Genomic DNA, 16,619 nt, shown 5'->3' on the forward strand with positions numbered 1-16,619 from the left:
CATCAGTGAAACTCTGGGAACTAGCTTCCTTTTCTTCTATTTTCAAGAATCTCAGTATCAGGATATAATACTCATTCCCTTCTCAATGGAGCTACAGAGCCAGTAAGACTTGAAACAGAGACAGACACTGACCATAAGAGTAAAGAAATCTTCTCTTGAAGGGCTCTTCACGTTTTTTCAGAATCATCAAAATCAATTAAGCTTTGTCTGAAATCTAGATTTTGTTTCAAGAATTCTCTACTTAGGGGAATTCTTAAATGTGAAATAAGTAGAGAATTCTTAAGTAGAGAATTCTTTAGTAACTGATTGAGAATTCTTTAGTTCATTTCATTTTCAGTCCTTCTATAAGGATATTTAGGAATCTAATCATACTAATTGGAATACATATAATGTTATCCAGAAAAAAGAAAACGCTTCTAAGGAAACCAAAGTGAATATTTTAGAAGATGTACTCTATGGACTGCTCTCATGCTGTATGCCCTTAATTGTCTAAGCCCCACCTGATAGAGAACAAGGACCTCAATCTCATCGCCTTTCAGCAGGAAGCAATTTGGAAATGATAGTGGGGAAATGTAACCGTGGTCCACTTTATGCTTTGAATACAGCCCTTGCTGCTCTGCCATTGCAACTGATTTTTTTAATGGACAGGTTTCTTTCTCTTCATCTCTCCCTGCTCTTCCCATCTCTAACTTCAGGGGAAAAAGAATTACTTTTCTTCCCCACCTAGGCAGATTTATCTGTCCTTTAGTACACATCCACCACAGAAGAAGTAATCCAGACTTTGGGGATGGTACCAGAAGATTTAAGAAATGACCATCTCCCAAATTAAGTGAATTACAACTCCAACAGAGAACAAGCGGAATTTAGCCTTTGAATCACCTCTTTTAAAAAACCTCCTGTTCCAGTTGATGGGAAGAATCACAGCCTTTGAAACAGGAGTCCCTTGTGTTTCTCCTTTGCTAGCAAAGCAATAAACTTTTTCCTTTTTCTTAAAAAAAAAAAAAAAAAAGTACTCTAACAAGTAAGAATTTAAATCCCATAAATTCTAACCTTTATAAACAGAAGCCAGTATAACTAGAAGTAGGAACAAATAACCAAATATAAATAAATACCTTAGATTTATAAGCATATTAGAAGGGCTAAAAAGCTTAAAATAAGGAGAGGCTTCTGTATATGCCAGAACTAATACAAAAGTTGTAATGCAAGTTTGAAAAGAGAAAATAAAGATCTATATGGGGTGGGGGGAGATGGTATCATGTTAATAGATGACAATTAATGAATAATTAATTCCAATTTTATTCCCACTGCTCTGTTAAGGAGAATGATCTTCATTTGATGAATGAAAACCAGATGCAAAAGAACACATCATTCTACCTATATAAAATTCAAAATATGCAAAATAATCCATGATTTTAGGAATCAAGATAATGGTTGACTCAAGGGTTGGTGGTGCCTAGGAAGGGGTTCTGTAGTACAGAGAGTATTCTCTTTCTTAATCTAGGAGCTGGTAACATGATGTGTTCATTTCACAAAAATTCTTCATCTAGTTGTATACTCAAGATGTGTGGCCTTTTTTGTATGTGTAATGTTAAAAAGAAGAAGCTAAGTCCAAAGTGTTAAGACTGTCAAGGAGCTCATCTTACTTCACTAAGTTAAGGCTTACTTCATTTCTGTGGCCCAAATTACCCAAGATTCTGAAAGAACTTGCAAATATGACTTTAAAAACACTATTATGTCCATATAAGAATTAATAAGTTAGCTGGGCAGGGAATAGTTGTGAACGCCTGCAATGTCTGCAATCTCAAGTGACTCAGGAGGATGAGGCAAGAGGATCCCAAGTTCAAGGTCAGTTTCAGCAAAATTTAGCAAAACCCTGAATAATTTTTTAAAATATTAAATAAAAATTTAGAAAAAAAAGACTAAGTATGTAGCCTAGTGGTACAGTACCTCTGGGTTCAATCAGAAGAGGGCAGTGAGTAGCAGGGGCTGGAGGAGTGGAAGGGATTGGGAGAAAGAGAAGTTTTTAACAGGATACTGCAATTAGCAAGTACTTTCAAATTTAATAAAATAAGTGGGAAGGGGTATAGAAGAATGGAATTCAGAAACTATATACTATACCAGTGAGCAAAATGTTGTTGTTGGGCAAAACTTCAAAACTTGAGTATGTCAATATCTGGAGGGAGGGAGCTAATTTATTCTTCGTATTTTAAGTTATGTTAAAATAAATGTTTATTCAGACAAAATCCTTTGAATTTCCAATTTTAAAAACCTCAGCCTATATTATGGTTTGTACCTGAAATGTCCCCAATGCAACAGTTTTCAGAGTTGGGGTCTTTGGGAGGTAACGAAATTATAGAGGGTTCTAACCTCATCAATGGATTCATCTGGCAAACGGTACTGTTACTTTTTAAAGTTTTAGAGATTTTAAAGGGTCTAAAGAAAAAATAAAAAATAAATAAATTTTAAAAAAGGTTCTAGAGATTCTGAAAGGGTACATACTTTGAGAATTAAGACATTTCTTTTATTTAAAACTGAAAGTTCCAAGATGGTAATTTAATATAGGAAAGAGTTTTAGAAGTGAATTAGATCAGGACAAGAATCTAATCTAAGACTAACATCAGGGTCTGAAATAAATTTCGAATTTATTCTTAGAAAGTACATGTATCTAGAGGGAATTCATTATGCATATCTTCTTGATTGGCAATTTAAATATTTGCTTTAAATAAAGTGGGTTAAGCAGGAAAATTTGATGACAGTAACTCTTAAAATAATGGAAGAGAGTATTTTAACAGCACTTGCATTTGACTGGTAAGATACAAGGTTTTTCCTACTTCTATTTTTCTAAAATATCTCTAGCAAGTATGTGGAAGTTTTATATGGGAAAGGGGAGAGGAATCCTAGCTAGTAGTACTAGCCCAGAGAAAGAGGATATGAAGGAAAAGTATCCAACTTCATCAGATCTTTGAAAATTTCAATGATGATAAAGTACTACCCACAGTACCTAGTACACTTGATAAACGGAAGATATTGTGAGTATATATCACTGCAAATTAATGATGTGTTTTTATGCAGGGATGACCACTAATTTGAAACAGTATTTTCATTATTCAAGTTAAACAGAATTCTAACATCAGAAAAATCATTTAACTTGTTTTCTTTAAAGGCATATTTCTCTTACCTTCCGCAGTTCAACTGTCACCTCATTTCTGTGTCTTCGCATGGTCTAAAAAGAAAAATAAAGATTACTTAAGTCTCAAAATATTGATACTGCTGGTATGGTCTCAGGTGTCTGAGATTTAAATTTTTACAAGCAATTTAATCTTAAGAATTGAGAACTAACCAGGGCTGGAATTGTAGCTCAGTGGTAGAGTACTTGCCTACCACATGTGAGGCACTGGATTCAATTCTTAGCACCACATATAAATAAATAAAACAAAGTTCCACAACAACTAAAAAAATAAACAATTAAGAACTAACCATTGTTATATTTTAAATGATGAACTAAAATTACATAAAAATCCAAAACTCTTCAGTTTTACTCAATATCTATTTTTGAATTCTGTGTAAGATGGAATTTGGGGGCTTGGTAGCTAGTATGGATTCTCTTGTTCTAACTGCATGAAGTTTTCTTTGGAGAACCATATTCTTTCTCCCCAGTATGTTCTGTCTTCATGAAACCTAAAGTACCTTACTTTCTCCTAGCTAAATCAGGATATGAGACACCAAAATACCAACAAAACTCCCCAATAACTCTTGAATCCGAAGCAAAGTAGGCAAGGGAGACAAAAAGGGCCATTAAATTCCAAAGAAAAAATCTGGACCTGGATGTGAGTGAATAATGCTATATCCTTGGCTTTCTCTACTCCCCAATTCTTATTCTATGAGCTACCTCACATTAATAAATGATGGTTTTGCTTATGTCATTATTCAGAGCTGGTTTTTGATGCTTGCAACCAATGAATTCTATTGTTCCCCTACCTCTCACCCCAACAGCCAGTGCTGTTCAATTCTCTCTCTTAACTATTCATGCTTTTAAAAAGTAACATATTGCCTTAACTTTAAAAACACATAAAAATGAAAATAAGTTTTAGACAGATATTTTGTACCAAAATGAAGTAGTATCCTTCCAAATTTATTAAGAGCCTCTATCTTGTATGTCTTAAACAGAAACCACTAAAATGATTATATAACCCCCTTCTAACATATTGATACACTAGATTCTTTTATTATACATATTTTCCTTACACTTCTAAAATAAAAACTATATGCTTACAGTCTGTTAATCTTTTTATTACACTGCTAGATTCAATTTGCCACTATTTAATCTTCCAATCAAAGCTAAAGATTGGAAGAACTGATATTAAAACTGATCTAACTACATACCACTTACAAGTGACTCCTTTAGATATAAAGACAAAAATAGACTGAAAGGGGCTGGGGCAGTAGCTCAGTGGTAAATACTTGCCTTGCATGCATGAGGCACTGGTTTTGATTCTTAGCACCACATAAAAATAAATAAATAAAGATATTGTGTCCATCTACGACTAAAAAAATAATTGAAGAAAATAGATTGAAAGAGGTTAACTGATACTTTGACATGCTCTAAAACCAGAATTAAAAAGCAAGAAGAAGGAAGTAATAAAGAACAGAAATTGATGGAATTTTAAACAGGAAAGGGGAAAAAATAATGAAACAAAGATCTGTCTCTCTGGGGGTGGGTGGGGGGAGACCCACAATCAGCTGGACACAGTAGCTCAGGAGGCTGAGGCAGGAGAATTGAGAGTTCAAAGCCAGCCTCAGCAAAAAATGAGGCACTAAGCAACTCACTGAGACCCTATCTCTAAATAAAGTACAAAATAGGGCTGGGGATGTGGCTCAGTGGCCAGGTGCCCGAGTTCAATTCCTAGGACCCGCCCCCAACCAAAAAAAGCAGTAAAACTGACACAAGGCAAAAAGAAACAAAAAGAGGACATAAATTTACCAATGTTGGAAAACAAAAAGGTGATATGACTAAGGCCTTAGAAACAATAAATACTAAAAGGATCTGGGGGGGGGGTGGCGTGAAAACCCTCAGATGATGGGATTGGTATAGATATTCTGGAAAACAATCTGACAGTTCTTCAAAAGTTAAACACTTAGTTACCATAATACAGCAATTCTACCCTTAGGTATACATCTACAAGATATAAAAACCTATATCTATTCAAAAACATACACACAAATGTTCACAGCAACAATAGCCAAAAGGCGAAAACAACCCAAATGTCCATCAATTGACAAGGACAGATACGGAATAGTATATCCACAGAGTAAAATATTTAGCAACAAAAAGGAATGAAGTGTTCACCCATACTAGTAACATGCAAGAACCTTGAATACAGGCCATGTGGAAAAAAACAGTCAAACGGATCCCATATTATATGATTTCATCTCTGTGAATGTCCAGAATAGGCAAATCTATAGACAGAAAATGGTTCCACATTTCTACAAATATACTAAAAATTATTCAGTTATATACTTTAAATGACTGAATTATATAAGAATTATATTTAAATTAGTGAATAAATAAATCAGAACAGGCTTTGTATATCTAATAACCATTTTTTAGGAAACATGGGAACAAAGAGACATACTAAACAACACTGGCATGGCAATCAGCAAAATCTACCATAACTCTGTTTCTCTTAAAACAAAAGCAACAAGGCAAAAAGGCAGTTTGAGAAACAAAGAAGAAATCTATATGAACAGAGGCTTAAGTTATCAATTAGTCACAACAAATAGACATTAATTAGCAACTGATCTAAACAAAATCTATAGGTTTTATATACACACAAGCTTCATATATAGAACACAACTGGGGAAATGTGAACACTAGACATTTAATGGAGTTACTACTGTTAATTCTATCTATAATAAAAATCCTTTACTTTTAAGGATATATAACAAATATATATCTAAAAGTAGAAAATAAATTCACCAATAAGAAAGACCTCTAAACAAACCTAAAACCCAAACACGTGGATACTTGGTATGACAGAGGTGGCATTGCAAACCACTGGGGAAAAGACTATTAAGTAAATGGTACTGGGCCAATAACTCACAATGAGAAGAAAAAGAAACTGGAGACCCTAACTCTAACCCTAACCCATATAGAAAAATCAATTCCAGATGGATTGAAGACTTTGAAAGCAACACTTTAATTTTTTAAAATAAAATATTTTTATGATCCCTGAATGGAGAAAGATTTCTGAAGTAGAACACAAAAAGTGCAGAAACAAAAGAGCAATGCCATCAAAATTAAGGACTTCTATTTTTTTTTAATTTTAATTTTATGACAGCAGAATGCAATTCAACTTATATTACACTTATAGAGCACAATTTTTCAAGTCTTTGGTTGTACACAAAGTAGAGTCATATCATTCATGTCTTCATACTGTTTTTACTCTGTGACAGTACTCTCTGCAAGTGGGATATTAAACTACCTCAAAAAGTGGTTCTGAGAATTAAATGAGGTAAGTATTTTTAAAAAGCACCTGGCACAACTGTGTTAAAAAGTAAGTAACCAGGGACTGTAGCTGTAGTTCAGTGGCAGAATACTTGCCTAGCATTTGTGAAGCGCTGGGTTTGATCCTTACCACCACATAAAACTAAATGAATAGATAAATTAATTAAATAATTTTTAAGAAAGGTAAAGCAGGGCTGAGGTTGTGGCTCAGAGGTAGAGCATGCACCTGGCATGCGTGAGGCACTGGGTTCGATCCTCAGCACTACATAAAGTAAAAATAAAGACACTGTTGTCCACCTATAACTAAAAATTAAATACTTTAAAAAAAAGAAAGGTAAGTAATCATTAACATATTTCTCCCTTTTCTGTCTATAGGTTGTAATCTGCATTTCCAACTTTAAATACCATTTCTTCTATACAATGAGCTTTTTTAAACCTCAGTAGCTTTTATTCTGCACGTTTAGCAACTAGTCTAGTCTATTTTAGTAGTATCTTTGTTTCTTCCTCTTTTATTCCTTCTTAAAACAATTCAATGATCTTAAAAATACTTATTTTATAGTCTTTCTCTGCTATTTCTTTTTTTTAAATTTTTAATATTTATTTATTTTTTAGTTATTGGCAGATACAACATCTTTGTTTGTATGTGGTGCTGAGGATCAAACCCGGGCCGCACGCATGCCAGGCGAGTGCGCCACCACTTGAGCCACATCCCCAGCCCTTTCTCTGGTATTTCTACCAGTGAATTTCTTAAGACTTAAAACTGATATTTTCAGGGGCTGGGGATGTGGCTCAAGCAGTAATGCGCTCACCTGGCACGCGGGGCTCTGGGTTCGATCCTCAGCACCACATAAAATAAAAATGTTGTGACCACCAAAAACTGAAAAATAAGTATTTAAAAAAAAAACGAGAAAAAAAACCTGATGTTTTCAGTGTCTGCACGCTACCTGTAATAGATTTATCTGTTTTATAACTGAGGTACAAGATTGTAGATTTACCTGTTCTCTTCCTGTGCTAGTGAGACTATCCACAACTTGAAACATTTACCAGCCTCTCTAATAATAATTAAGAGATAAAAGCAAATAATTTAGAATTTCAGTACTGGAATAAGTAATATTCTGAATATAGCAACATTCTTAAATAGTCACATAATATTCTGAATGTATAGACATGCACTACATAACATCAACAACAGATCACACATCCAATGCCAGTTCCATACGCACATAACAGAGCTAAAAACTCCCTATTGCATAGTGCCTCGGAGCCACCTAGACCTACAATGTCTTAGTACAGTACTGCACTATTATTCACATAACATGTATATAGCATATACAATTAAGTGCAGTACATAATATTTGAAAATGATAATAATAATTGTTATTGGTTTATATATTATTCTACACTTTTAAAAAACATCTTTTCTCAGTGTGTACACCATCTGCTTTTTTAAAAAATAGTTTCATTAGGCAAGCTGGCACACACCTGTAATCTCGGCCATTCAGGAGGCTGAGAAAGAATGGATCCCAAGTTCAAGGCCAGAGTCAGCAACTTAGCAAGAACTGATTTCAAAATTAAAGTCAAAAAAGGGGTGGGAGAAGGGGCTGGGGACGTTGCTCCATGGTAGAAGGCCCTAGGTTCAAAGCTCAACACTAAAAATCAATTAAAAAATACTGTAAAAGAGTATGCTGTGAGGAGCTGGGGTTGTGACTCAGTGGTAGAGCACTCGCCTAGCGCATTTAAGACCCCGGGTTCATTCCCAGCAACACATAAAAATAAATAAATAAAACAAAGGTATTGGGCTGGGGGTGTGGCTCAAGTGATAGCGTGCTTGCCTAGCATGCGTGAGGCACTAGATTCGATTCTCAGCACCACATAAAAATAAAATAAAGATATTGTGTCCACCTAAAAAAACTAAAAAATAAATATTTTTTAAAAAGGTATTATGTCCAACTATAACTAAAAAAATAAATATTAAAAAAAAGTATGCTGTGTATGCTAGCAGCAGCCTCATATGTCTACATCAAGTGACTAACTTATACCGTCTAGGTTTGTGAAAGGGCACTCTATGATGTTCACAAAATGATGAAATCTTTTTAACACGCTTCTCAGAATACATCCCTGTAGTTAAGCAACACATGCTTCAGAATATGTAATATATCAAATTATATTACATTTAGTTATAAACTATATTAAATTTTCCATTTGAATGGTTCATCTCTGAAAGACAAGTAGTGTTTTTGATCTACAAAATCTTTAGTACAGGAAATTGAGAATGAATAGGAAATTCAAACCATCTTTTCTACCAAGTCCCACTGATTTGTTACAATTTTAAAAAATATAAAACCAAGTAGATAAGTTTAATAGTAAATCTTATCTCAAAACTGAAACAAAAACTGAAACTTGTATCAACTCCTTAAAAAATCCTAATTCCACTGAGGTAAAAAAAATTCTACTGCAGAAAATTACATCTAGTTGATATTCCTAGATATCAACTAGAATTTTTTTTTAAATTAAGGAAGCAGAGATTTTTATATTTCTTTTAAGTTCTCAATAACAGTAAATGCTAGGGACTAAGGGTATAGTTCAGTGATACAGTGCTTGCCTAGCATGTTCAAGGGCCTGGGTGTGATCCTCAGTACCAATACATAAATAAATAAATACTGTTGAAGATGTGGGGGAAAAGGTAAACATGCATTGTGGGTGAAACTGCAAATCAGTACAATCGCTTTGTAAAGCAGTATGGAGATTCCTCAAGAACACACTATTCTACTACTTGGTATTTATCCAAAAGAACCAAACTCTGCTTACTATAGTGATACAGACATACCAACGTTTATAGCAGTGCAATTCATAATAGCCAAGTTATGGAACCAGCTTAAGTGCCTGTCAACAAATGGATAAAGAAAATGTGGTATATATACAGACAATAGTGTTTTACTCAGCCATAAAGAATGACTTTGTGACATCTGCTAGTAAATAGTCGGAACTGGAGAATATCATGCTAAGTGAAATAAGCCAGACTCAAGAAAGCTGAGGGTTGAATATTTTCTCTCATACTAAAGTGTGTGTGTGTGTGTGTGTGTGTGTGAGAGAGAGGGGGGGGGGAGGGAGGGGTGTGAAGTAGAAAGGGGGCAAGGAGAGTTACATGAAAAAAGAAGGTAATCCAAAAAAAGATAAAGGTAATCTAAAGGAAGGGAGGATGGGAAGACACGAAGAAGTACTGACAAATAAAATCCATCAAATTATGCTTTGTCCATGTATTGATATACCACAATAAATTCTGCTTTTACCTATGTGCATTATATATATATATATATAAAATTATAATACACTCATTGAAAAAATAATAGTAATAAATAATAGGAGGTTAGAGTAGAATAAGTGGATCAGGCCAGGAGGTGAGGAAAAGGGAAGATACTAGGGAATGAGATTAATCAATTTATGTTATATACATGTATGAACATGACATAATGAATTACAATTAATTAATAATTATAATGTATCCATTTTAAAAAATGGATCAATTTTAAAAGTCCTGACTGGTACAGGAGGACTGTACAAATATGACTAATATATAGGACTTTGTGTCTCAAGAGTTTAAAATCTTAGAACAATATCATGAAATAATTTAATGCACAAATAATGTCAAATTAAAAGAGAGCATAACTTACAAATTAGGAATATTTTCATTATCTTAACTGAGGTGATGGTTTCATGAGTATACACATGTCAAAGCATGTATTACACACTTTACATGCACAGTTTATTATATGTTAATTGTACTTCAATAAAGTATTAAGCATAAGATGTGATTCAAATTATATTTGCGAAAAATTATATTCTTATATACTTTCTTAGGTATTAAAGCCACAAAAGTGACAAAATGCAGGGCTATGGTTGTGACTCAGCGGTTGAGTGCTCATCTAGCACGTGCGAGGCCCTGGGTTTGATCCTCAGAACCATAAAAATAAATAAATAAAGAGATTGAGTCCAACTACAACTAAAAAAAAATGTTTTTTTAAAAGTGACACAATGCAGGGGTTGGGGATGTGGCTCAAACGGTAGCACGCTCACCTGGTGGCCCGGGCTCGATCTTCAGCGCCACATACAAACAAAGATGTTGTGTCTGCTGAAAACTAAAAAATAAATATTAAAAAATTCTCTCTCTCTCTCTCTAAAAAAAAAAAAAAAAGTGACACAATGCAAAGAGATATGAGTGGCTCTACTACTAACTAGCTAAGTGATCCTGAGTATATTCCTTAACCACTCTGAACCAAATGAGAATACCACAATATATCTCTGTGAAACAGTATAGTGAAAATACCTTTCATAACAAGTCCAAAAACGTAACTTCTTATTACTGTATGAAGTTAGGTGTATCTATACAAACCACACATTCAAAATTTGTCCATTATTAATTCACTAAATTACCATGTAAGTACCAACAGCAAATATATTTAGCTCACATATAATTTATATCAAGGGCCGGGTGCAGCGATGCAAACTTGTAACCCCGTCAGCTTGTGAGGCTGATGCAGGAGAATAACAAGTTCAAAGCCAATCTCAGCAACTTAGCAAGGGACTTAGCAACTCTTAGAGACTCTATTTCTAATAAAATATACAAAAAGGGCTGGGTATGTGGCTCAGTGGTTAAGCCCCCTGTGATCAATCCCCTCTACCAAAAAAAAAAAAATCTATATCAAGTTCCAAAATGTACATACCACTGTTATCTTTTTTATTTATGTTCAAATTGTTTGCATCGCTGTATTTAGAATGCTGCTGTTATGGAGATAAGTTGTTTGGTCTTGCCTCTTAATCCAGCCTAACAATTGCTGCCTTTCAGCTATCTAAAATGTAATTATTGATACAGCTGAAATCAAGACATTTTGCTATACTATTTTTTTTGTTTTCTATCATCTCATTTGTTTTTAATCTAAAGGAAAGGAGGATGGGAAGACACGAAGAAGTACTGACAAATAAAATCCACCAAATTATGCTGCCTTTTTTTTTTTAGGTTAGTCAATTTTTAAAATATTCAACTTCATTCCTGTTTTGCAGCTTTGCCTTTTAATTTTGTTATTGTCTCATTAAAGATTATAATGTGCAACTTAAAACAATATATTCAGAATTAATATTCTACTACTAAAGGCAAATTTTAAGTTCCAGCATGCACACTGCACACACACATATACACAATCACCACCACTGCAGTATTGCTGACTGACAGAGATTTGGCAGCTCTTAAACCAAAATGTTTGACTTGCTCCCTTTTTCACTCTCTTCCAGGATTCCCCTTCTTAAGTTTCTGGCTATTCTGTGAACTCGAACACCATATACATACTTCGAGCCAAGAAAGCTATGGTATTCTGCCCCAAGCAGAAGGATTAGAGTGACCTCAGATAAAAACCCACCAACTTCTCCAGACAGTTATTTTATTATGTTGCCTAGATCTTATCTATGTTATCTGAGAGCAGGTAACTCTAAGGAACTGCACCATTACTAGCAGCCAGAACTCCATATGCTGTTCTCACTATATCAACTGGTAATGCCTTCAGTAAATAATGTGTGCTACTTGTAGGTATAGTTTACCTTTCTCTTTTAATAATAGTTTTAATCAGATATAATTCACCTAGCATAAAATTCACTCTTTAAAAGGCAGTGGTTTTTATTACACTCAGTTATCCACAAGCAGTATCTAATTTTTGAATATTTTCATTATCACAAAAAGGGCTGAAGATATATCTCAGTTGTTGAATGTATGCTTAGCAATGCATGAGGCCCTGGGTTTGACCCCCAATAAAAAAGAAAAGAAAAAAAGAAATTATACACCCTTTAGCATTCATACCCCCATACTACTACCCCAAATCCCTGGCAACCACTAATCTGCTTTTTGTATCTATGAATTTGACTGCCTGGACATTTCATATAAATGGAATCAAATAATAGGTGGTCTTTTGTGTCTGGCTTCTTAACATGTTTTAGAGATTCATCCATGTTGCAGAATGTATCAGTACTCCATAACTTTTTATTGACGAATAAGATTCATTGTGTGGATATACCATTTTTATTTTATCCATTTTTTAGTCAATAGGTTTTTTCTACTTTGAACATTATGATAATGATAATGCTACTATGAACATCTGTGTACATATTTTCCCATCTCTTTGGTATAGATCTAGGAGTAAAGCTGCTAGGCATATGGCAACTCTTATGATTATCTTGAAGAAGTGCTGAACTATATCCTAAAGTGGCTATCCAATCTCACCAAAATTGAATAAAGGTTCTAATAAATACATATTCTCTCCAACCTTATTATTAATTATCTATATTTATTATCTTATAAGCCACCCTAGAGTATAGGTCACTTTGTTGGGCACTTAACCAGCCCTTTTTTTATACTTTATTTAAAGACAGTTGCTTAGGGCCTCACTAAGTTGCTGATGCTGGCTTTAAACTCAAGATCCTCCTGCCTCAGCCTCCCAAGCCTCTGGGATTACAGATATGCGCTACCACACTTGGCTATAGGTTTTCTTTATATACATATATAGAAAATTTTTTAGTTTTTTTTTTTAAGGTGGACACAATATATTTTGTTTTTATGTGGTGCTGAGAATCGAACCCAGTGCCTCACACATATTAGGCAAGCGTGCTACCACTCGAGCCACATCTCCAGCCCTGTAGGTTGCTTTTCTATATTCTTGATGATGTCTTGAGGAACAAAATTTTAATTCTGTCACATGGCTTTTTTTTCAGATGTTGATGAACCTTTATTTTATTCACTTATTTATATGCAGTGCTGAGAATCAAACCCAGTACCTCAAACATGCTAGGGAGGTGCTCCAACACTGAGCCACAACCCCAGCCCCATCACATGGGCTTTTAATATACTAAGTAACTATTGCTGAGGTTACAAAGGTCTACGTCTGTTTTCTTCTCACAGTTTTATAGTTTTAATTCTTACATTAGATCTCTGTTCAATTGGAGTTAATTTTTGGATATGGTGTGAGGTAGGGGTATATTTTTAGAAAATATCAACATCTTGTTGTCTCATTTATCAAACAAACTGTTCTCTCTCCATTGCACTGTTTTTTCACCACTGTTGAAAAATCAACTGACCTACAAAAAACTCAACTGCCAATGTGAGTTTATTTCTGGACTTTCAATTTTATTCCACTGTTCTATATGTCTATCCTTATGCCAGTACCACAGTAGTTTTGTACTAAGTTCTGAAATTGCTAAGAAAAAGTCCTTTGACTTTGTTCATTTTCAAGATTGTTTTGGTTATTAGAGGTTCTTTGAAATTTCATGTGAACTTTAGGATTTAACTTGTCTATATCTGCAAAAGAGGGAAAAATGGAAAGCTAGCTTGGATTTTATAGGAATGGTATTAAATCTGTATGTCATTTAGGAAGAGTGAAGTTAACCAATTATTAATCCTTCCAACCAATAAACATAAAATGTCTACTTATTTACACAATTTCTTTGAATCAAACTGCAGTTTTCAACACAAAGTATTATACCTCTTTAGTTAAATTCATTCCTGAGTATTTCACTCTTTGTAATGTTACTATAACAGAATTTTCTTAATTTTCACATTTTATGTAGTTAATGTATTGAAATATAACTTTTAAAAATATACAGATCCTAATCCTGCAATTTTGTTAAGCACATTTATTATTATTATTTAGCTATAATAGTCAGTTCCTTAAGATTTCTACATAGGAAAAAACCATAGGATCTAATTGCAGACTTAGTTTAACTTCTCATTTTGCAAACTGGTTATCTTGTCTTTTTCTTACCTTATTATTGTCCTGGCTAGAAAATCCAGTGCAATGTTGAATAACAGCAACAATTCTTTGTCTGGTTTATAATCTTGGAAAGTTTCTCATTTTTCAGTAATATGAAACTACCTGTGGACTTTTCAAAGATGCTCTTTATTTTCGTCAATGATGTTCAAAGAGGGTTCCTTCCCATTCCTAGTTTGCATGCTTTGATAATGAAAGGGTATTAAATTTTGTCAAATGTCTCTTTTCTTCTCCAACTATTGAGGTGTTCATTTTATTTTTGTCCTTTATTAATATGGTATATGATGTTGATTTTCATATATTGAACCAGCTTTGCATCCTAGGGATAAATCCCACCTGGTTATGATATGTAATCCCTTTTACATATTGCTGCATTCAGTATGCTATCAGTTCAGAATATTTGTGTTGTTTGTGTCTATATTTTTTAGTTTCCTTACCTTGTAATACATTTGCCTGATTTTGGTAATGGAGTATTATTGATCTTTTCAATTTTTTGAAATAGTTTATGAATATCGGTGTTAATTCTTCCCCTAAACATTTGGGAAAATTCACCAGTGAAATCATATGTCCTGGGACTTACTTTCGTGTGTGTGTGTGTGTGTGTGTGTGTGTGTGTGTGTGTGAGAGAGAGAGAGAGAGAGAGAGAGAGAGAGAGAGAGAGAGAGAGAGAGAGAGAGAGAGAGAGCGCGCAAGCACAAAAGAGAATGTGTGCGCAAACTTTTGGCTATGAATTCAGTTTCTTTACTGTTACAGGTCTATTCAAATTTTTTATTTCTTCTAAAGTCAGCTTTGGTAATTTCTGTATTTCTAGGAAGTTTCCCATTTGATATAGGTTATCCAGTTTGCTGAGATACAACTATCCATATTCCCTTAAAATCCACTTTATTTCTGTAAAGTCAGTAGTAACTTCTCCTTTCATTCTTGGTTTTAGTCATTAAATCATGTCTCTTTAATTAGTCCAGTGAACAGCCTATTAATTTAATTGACATTTACAAAGAACCAACTTTTGTTTTCAAATGATTTTTGTTTTCAAACGATTTCTCTACTGCTTTCTATTCTCTATTTCTTTCCTCTTTAATCCATTTCCGTCCTTTAGCTTGCTTTTAGTTTATGCTTCTCTTTCCTAATTTCTTAAGGTAGACAGTTATTGATTCGCAGACTCTCTTCTTTTTAATGTAGGTACTTAGAGCTATAAATTTTCCTGAACACTGCTTTAGCTGCTTCAATAAGTGGAGGGAGGGGTACTGGGAATTGAACCCAGTAATGCTTTATCAACGAGCTACCTCCTCAGTCCTTTTTATTTTGTCTTTCTCTTAAAAGCCAAACATATTTTTCTTATTATTTTTAGTCCTTTTTATTTTTTATTTTGAAACAGGGTCTCACTACATTGCTCAGGCTAGACTCAAACCTGAGATCTTTCTGTTTCAGCTTCCCAGTCACCAGGATTACAGGCATGTAATACCATGTTACTTTTTAATTTACATTATACTCAAAATGTTTTCTAATTTCCCTTACAATTTCTTATATAGTAGAGTGCTGTTTAATTTCCACATTATTTATATATTTACCAAATTTCTGTTGTTATTTCTAATTTTACTCCATTGCTGTCAGAACATATATACAGTGTGATTTTTTTTGTTTTGTTTTGTTTATTGGTCGGGCTAGGGATTAAACCCAGGGCCTTGTGCATGCAAGGCAGGCACTCTACCAACTGAGCTAGATCCCCAGCCCATACTCTGTGATTTTAATATTTTTTAACTTAATGAAGACTTATTTTATGGCATAACAAAGTATTTGACCTATCCTCAGAGAGTGTTCCATATTGATTTGAAAAGATATATATTCTGCTATTGTTAGGTAGCATGTTTCATAGACTTCAGTTACATAATCAAACCAACTGTCATTCTCATTGACAGCTTTAACCACCTCCCTATTCCCTTTTTTCTTTTGTGTTCTTGCTGTGCTAATTGGTTCATAAATATATATATATATACACACACACACACACACACACACACACACACACACACACATATTTGTTTCTTTTTTCCTCATTTTTAATATTCTTTTACAATAGTTATTTTTCTTTGCTTTGTCTTTTGAGGGTTAGGGTTTTTGGTTTCTTTTGGCTTGTTTTTTTTTGTTGTTGTTTGTTTTTTTTTTTTGGTTTTTTTTGGTACTGGGGATTGAACTCAGGGGCACTCAATCACTGAGCCACATCCCCACATCCCTAGCCCTATTTTGTATTTTATTTAGAGACAGAGTCTCACTGAGTTGCTCAGCGCCTTGCCATTGCTGAGGCTGCCTTT

At 34.0% G+C, this 16,619-nt stretch overlaps 1 protein-coding gene across 4 annotated transcripts in view; it reads right to left on the reverse strand.

Moving 5' to 3' along the window:
* Window positions 1–16,619, reverse strand: part of Kpna3 (karyopherin subunit alpha 3) — a 73,921-nt gene that overhangs the window by 34,395 nt on the left and 22,907 nt on the right. For 3 of the 4 annotated variants that reach the window (XM_078016051.1, XM_078016049.1, XM_078016050.1), the window contains exon 2: window positions 3,179–3,223. In XM_078016051.1, the coding sequence (XP_077872177.1) occupies window positions 3,179–3,223 (45 nt within the window). Of the gene's footprint in view, window positions 1–3,178; window positions 3,224–10,579; window positions 10,599–16,619 lie in introns of those variants that run through there. The other variant, XM_005330209.5, reaches the window with a different exon arrangement.

The sequence above is a fragment of the Ictidomys tridecemlineatus genome, chromosome 6, assembly GCF_052094955.1.
Source record: "Ictidomys tridecemlineatus isolate mIctTri1 chromosome 6, mIctTri1.hap1, whole genome shotgun sequence".
Classification (NCBI taxonomy): domain Eukaryota; kingdom Metazoa; phylum Chordata; class Mammalia; order Rodentia; family Sciuridae; genus Ictidomys; species Ictidomys tridecemlineatus.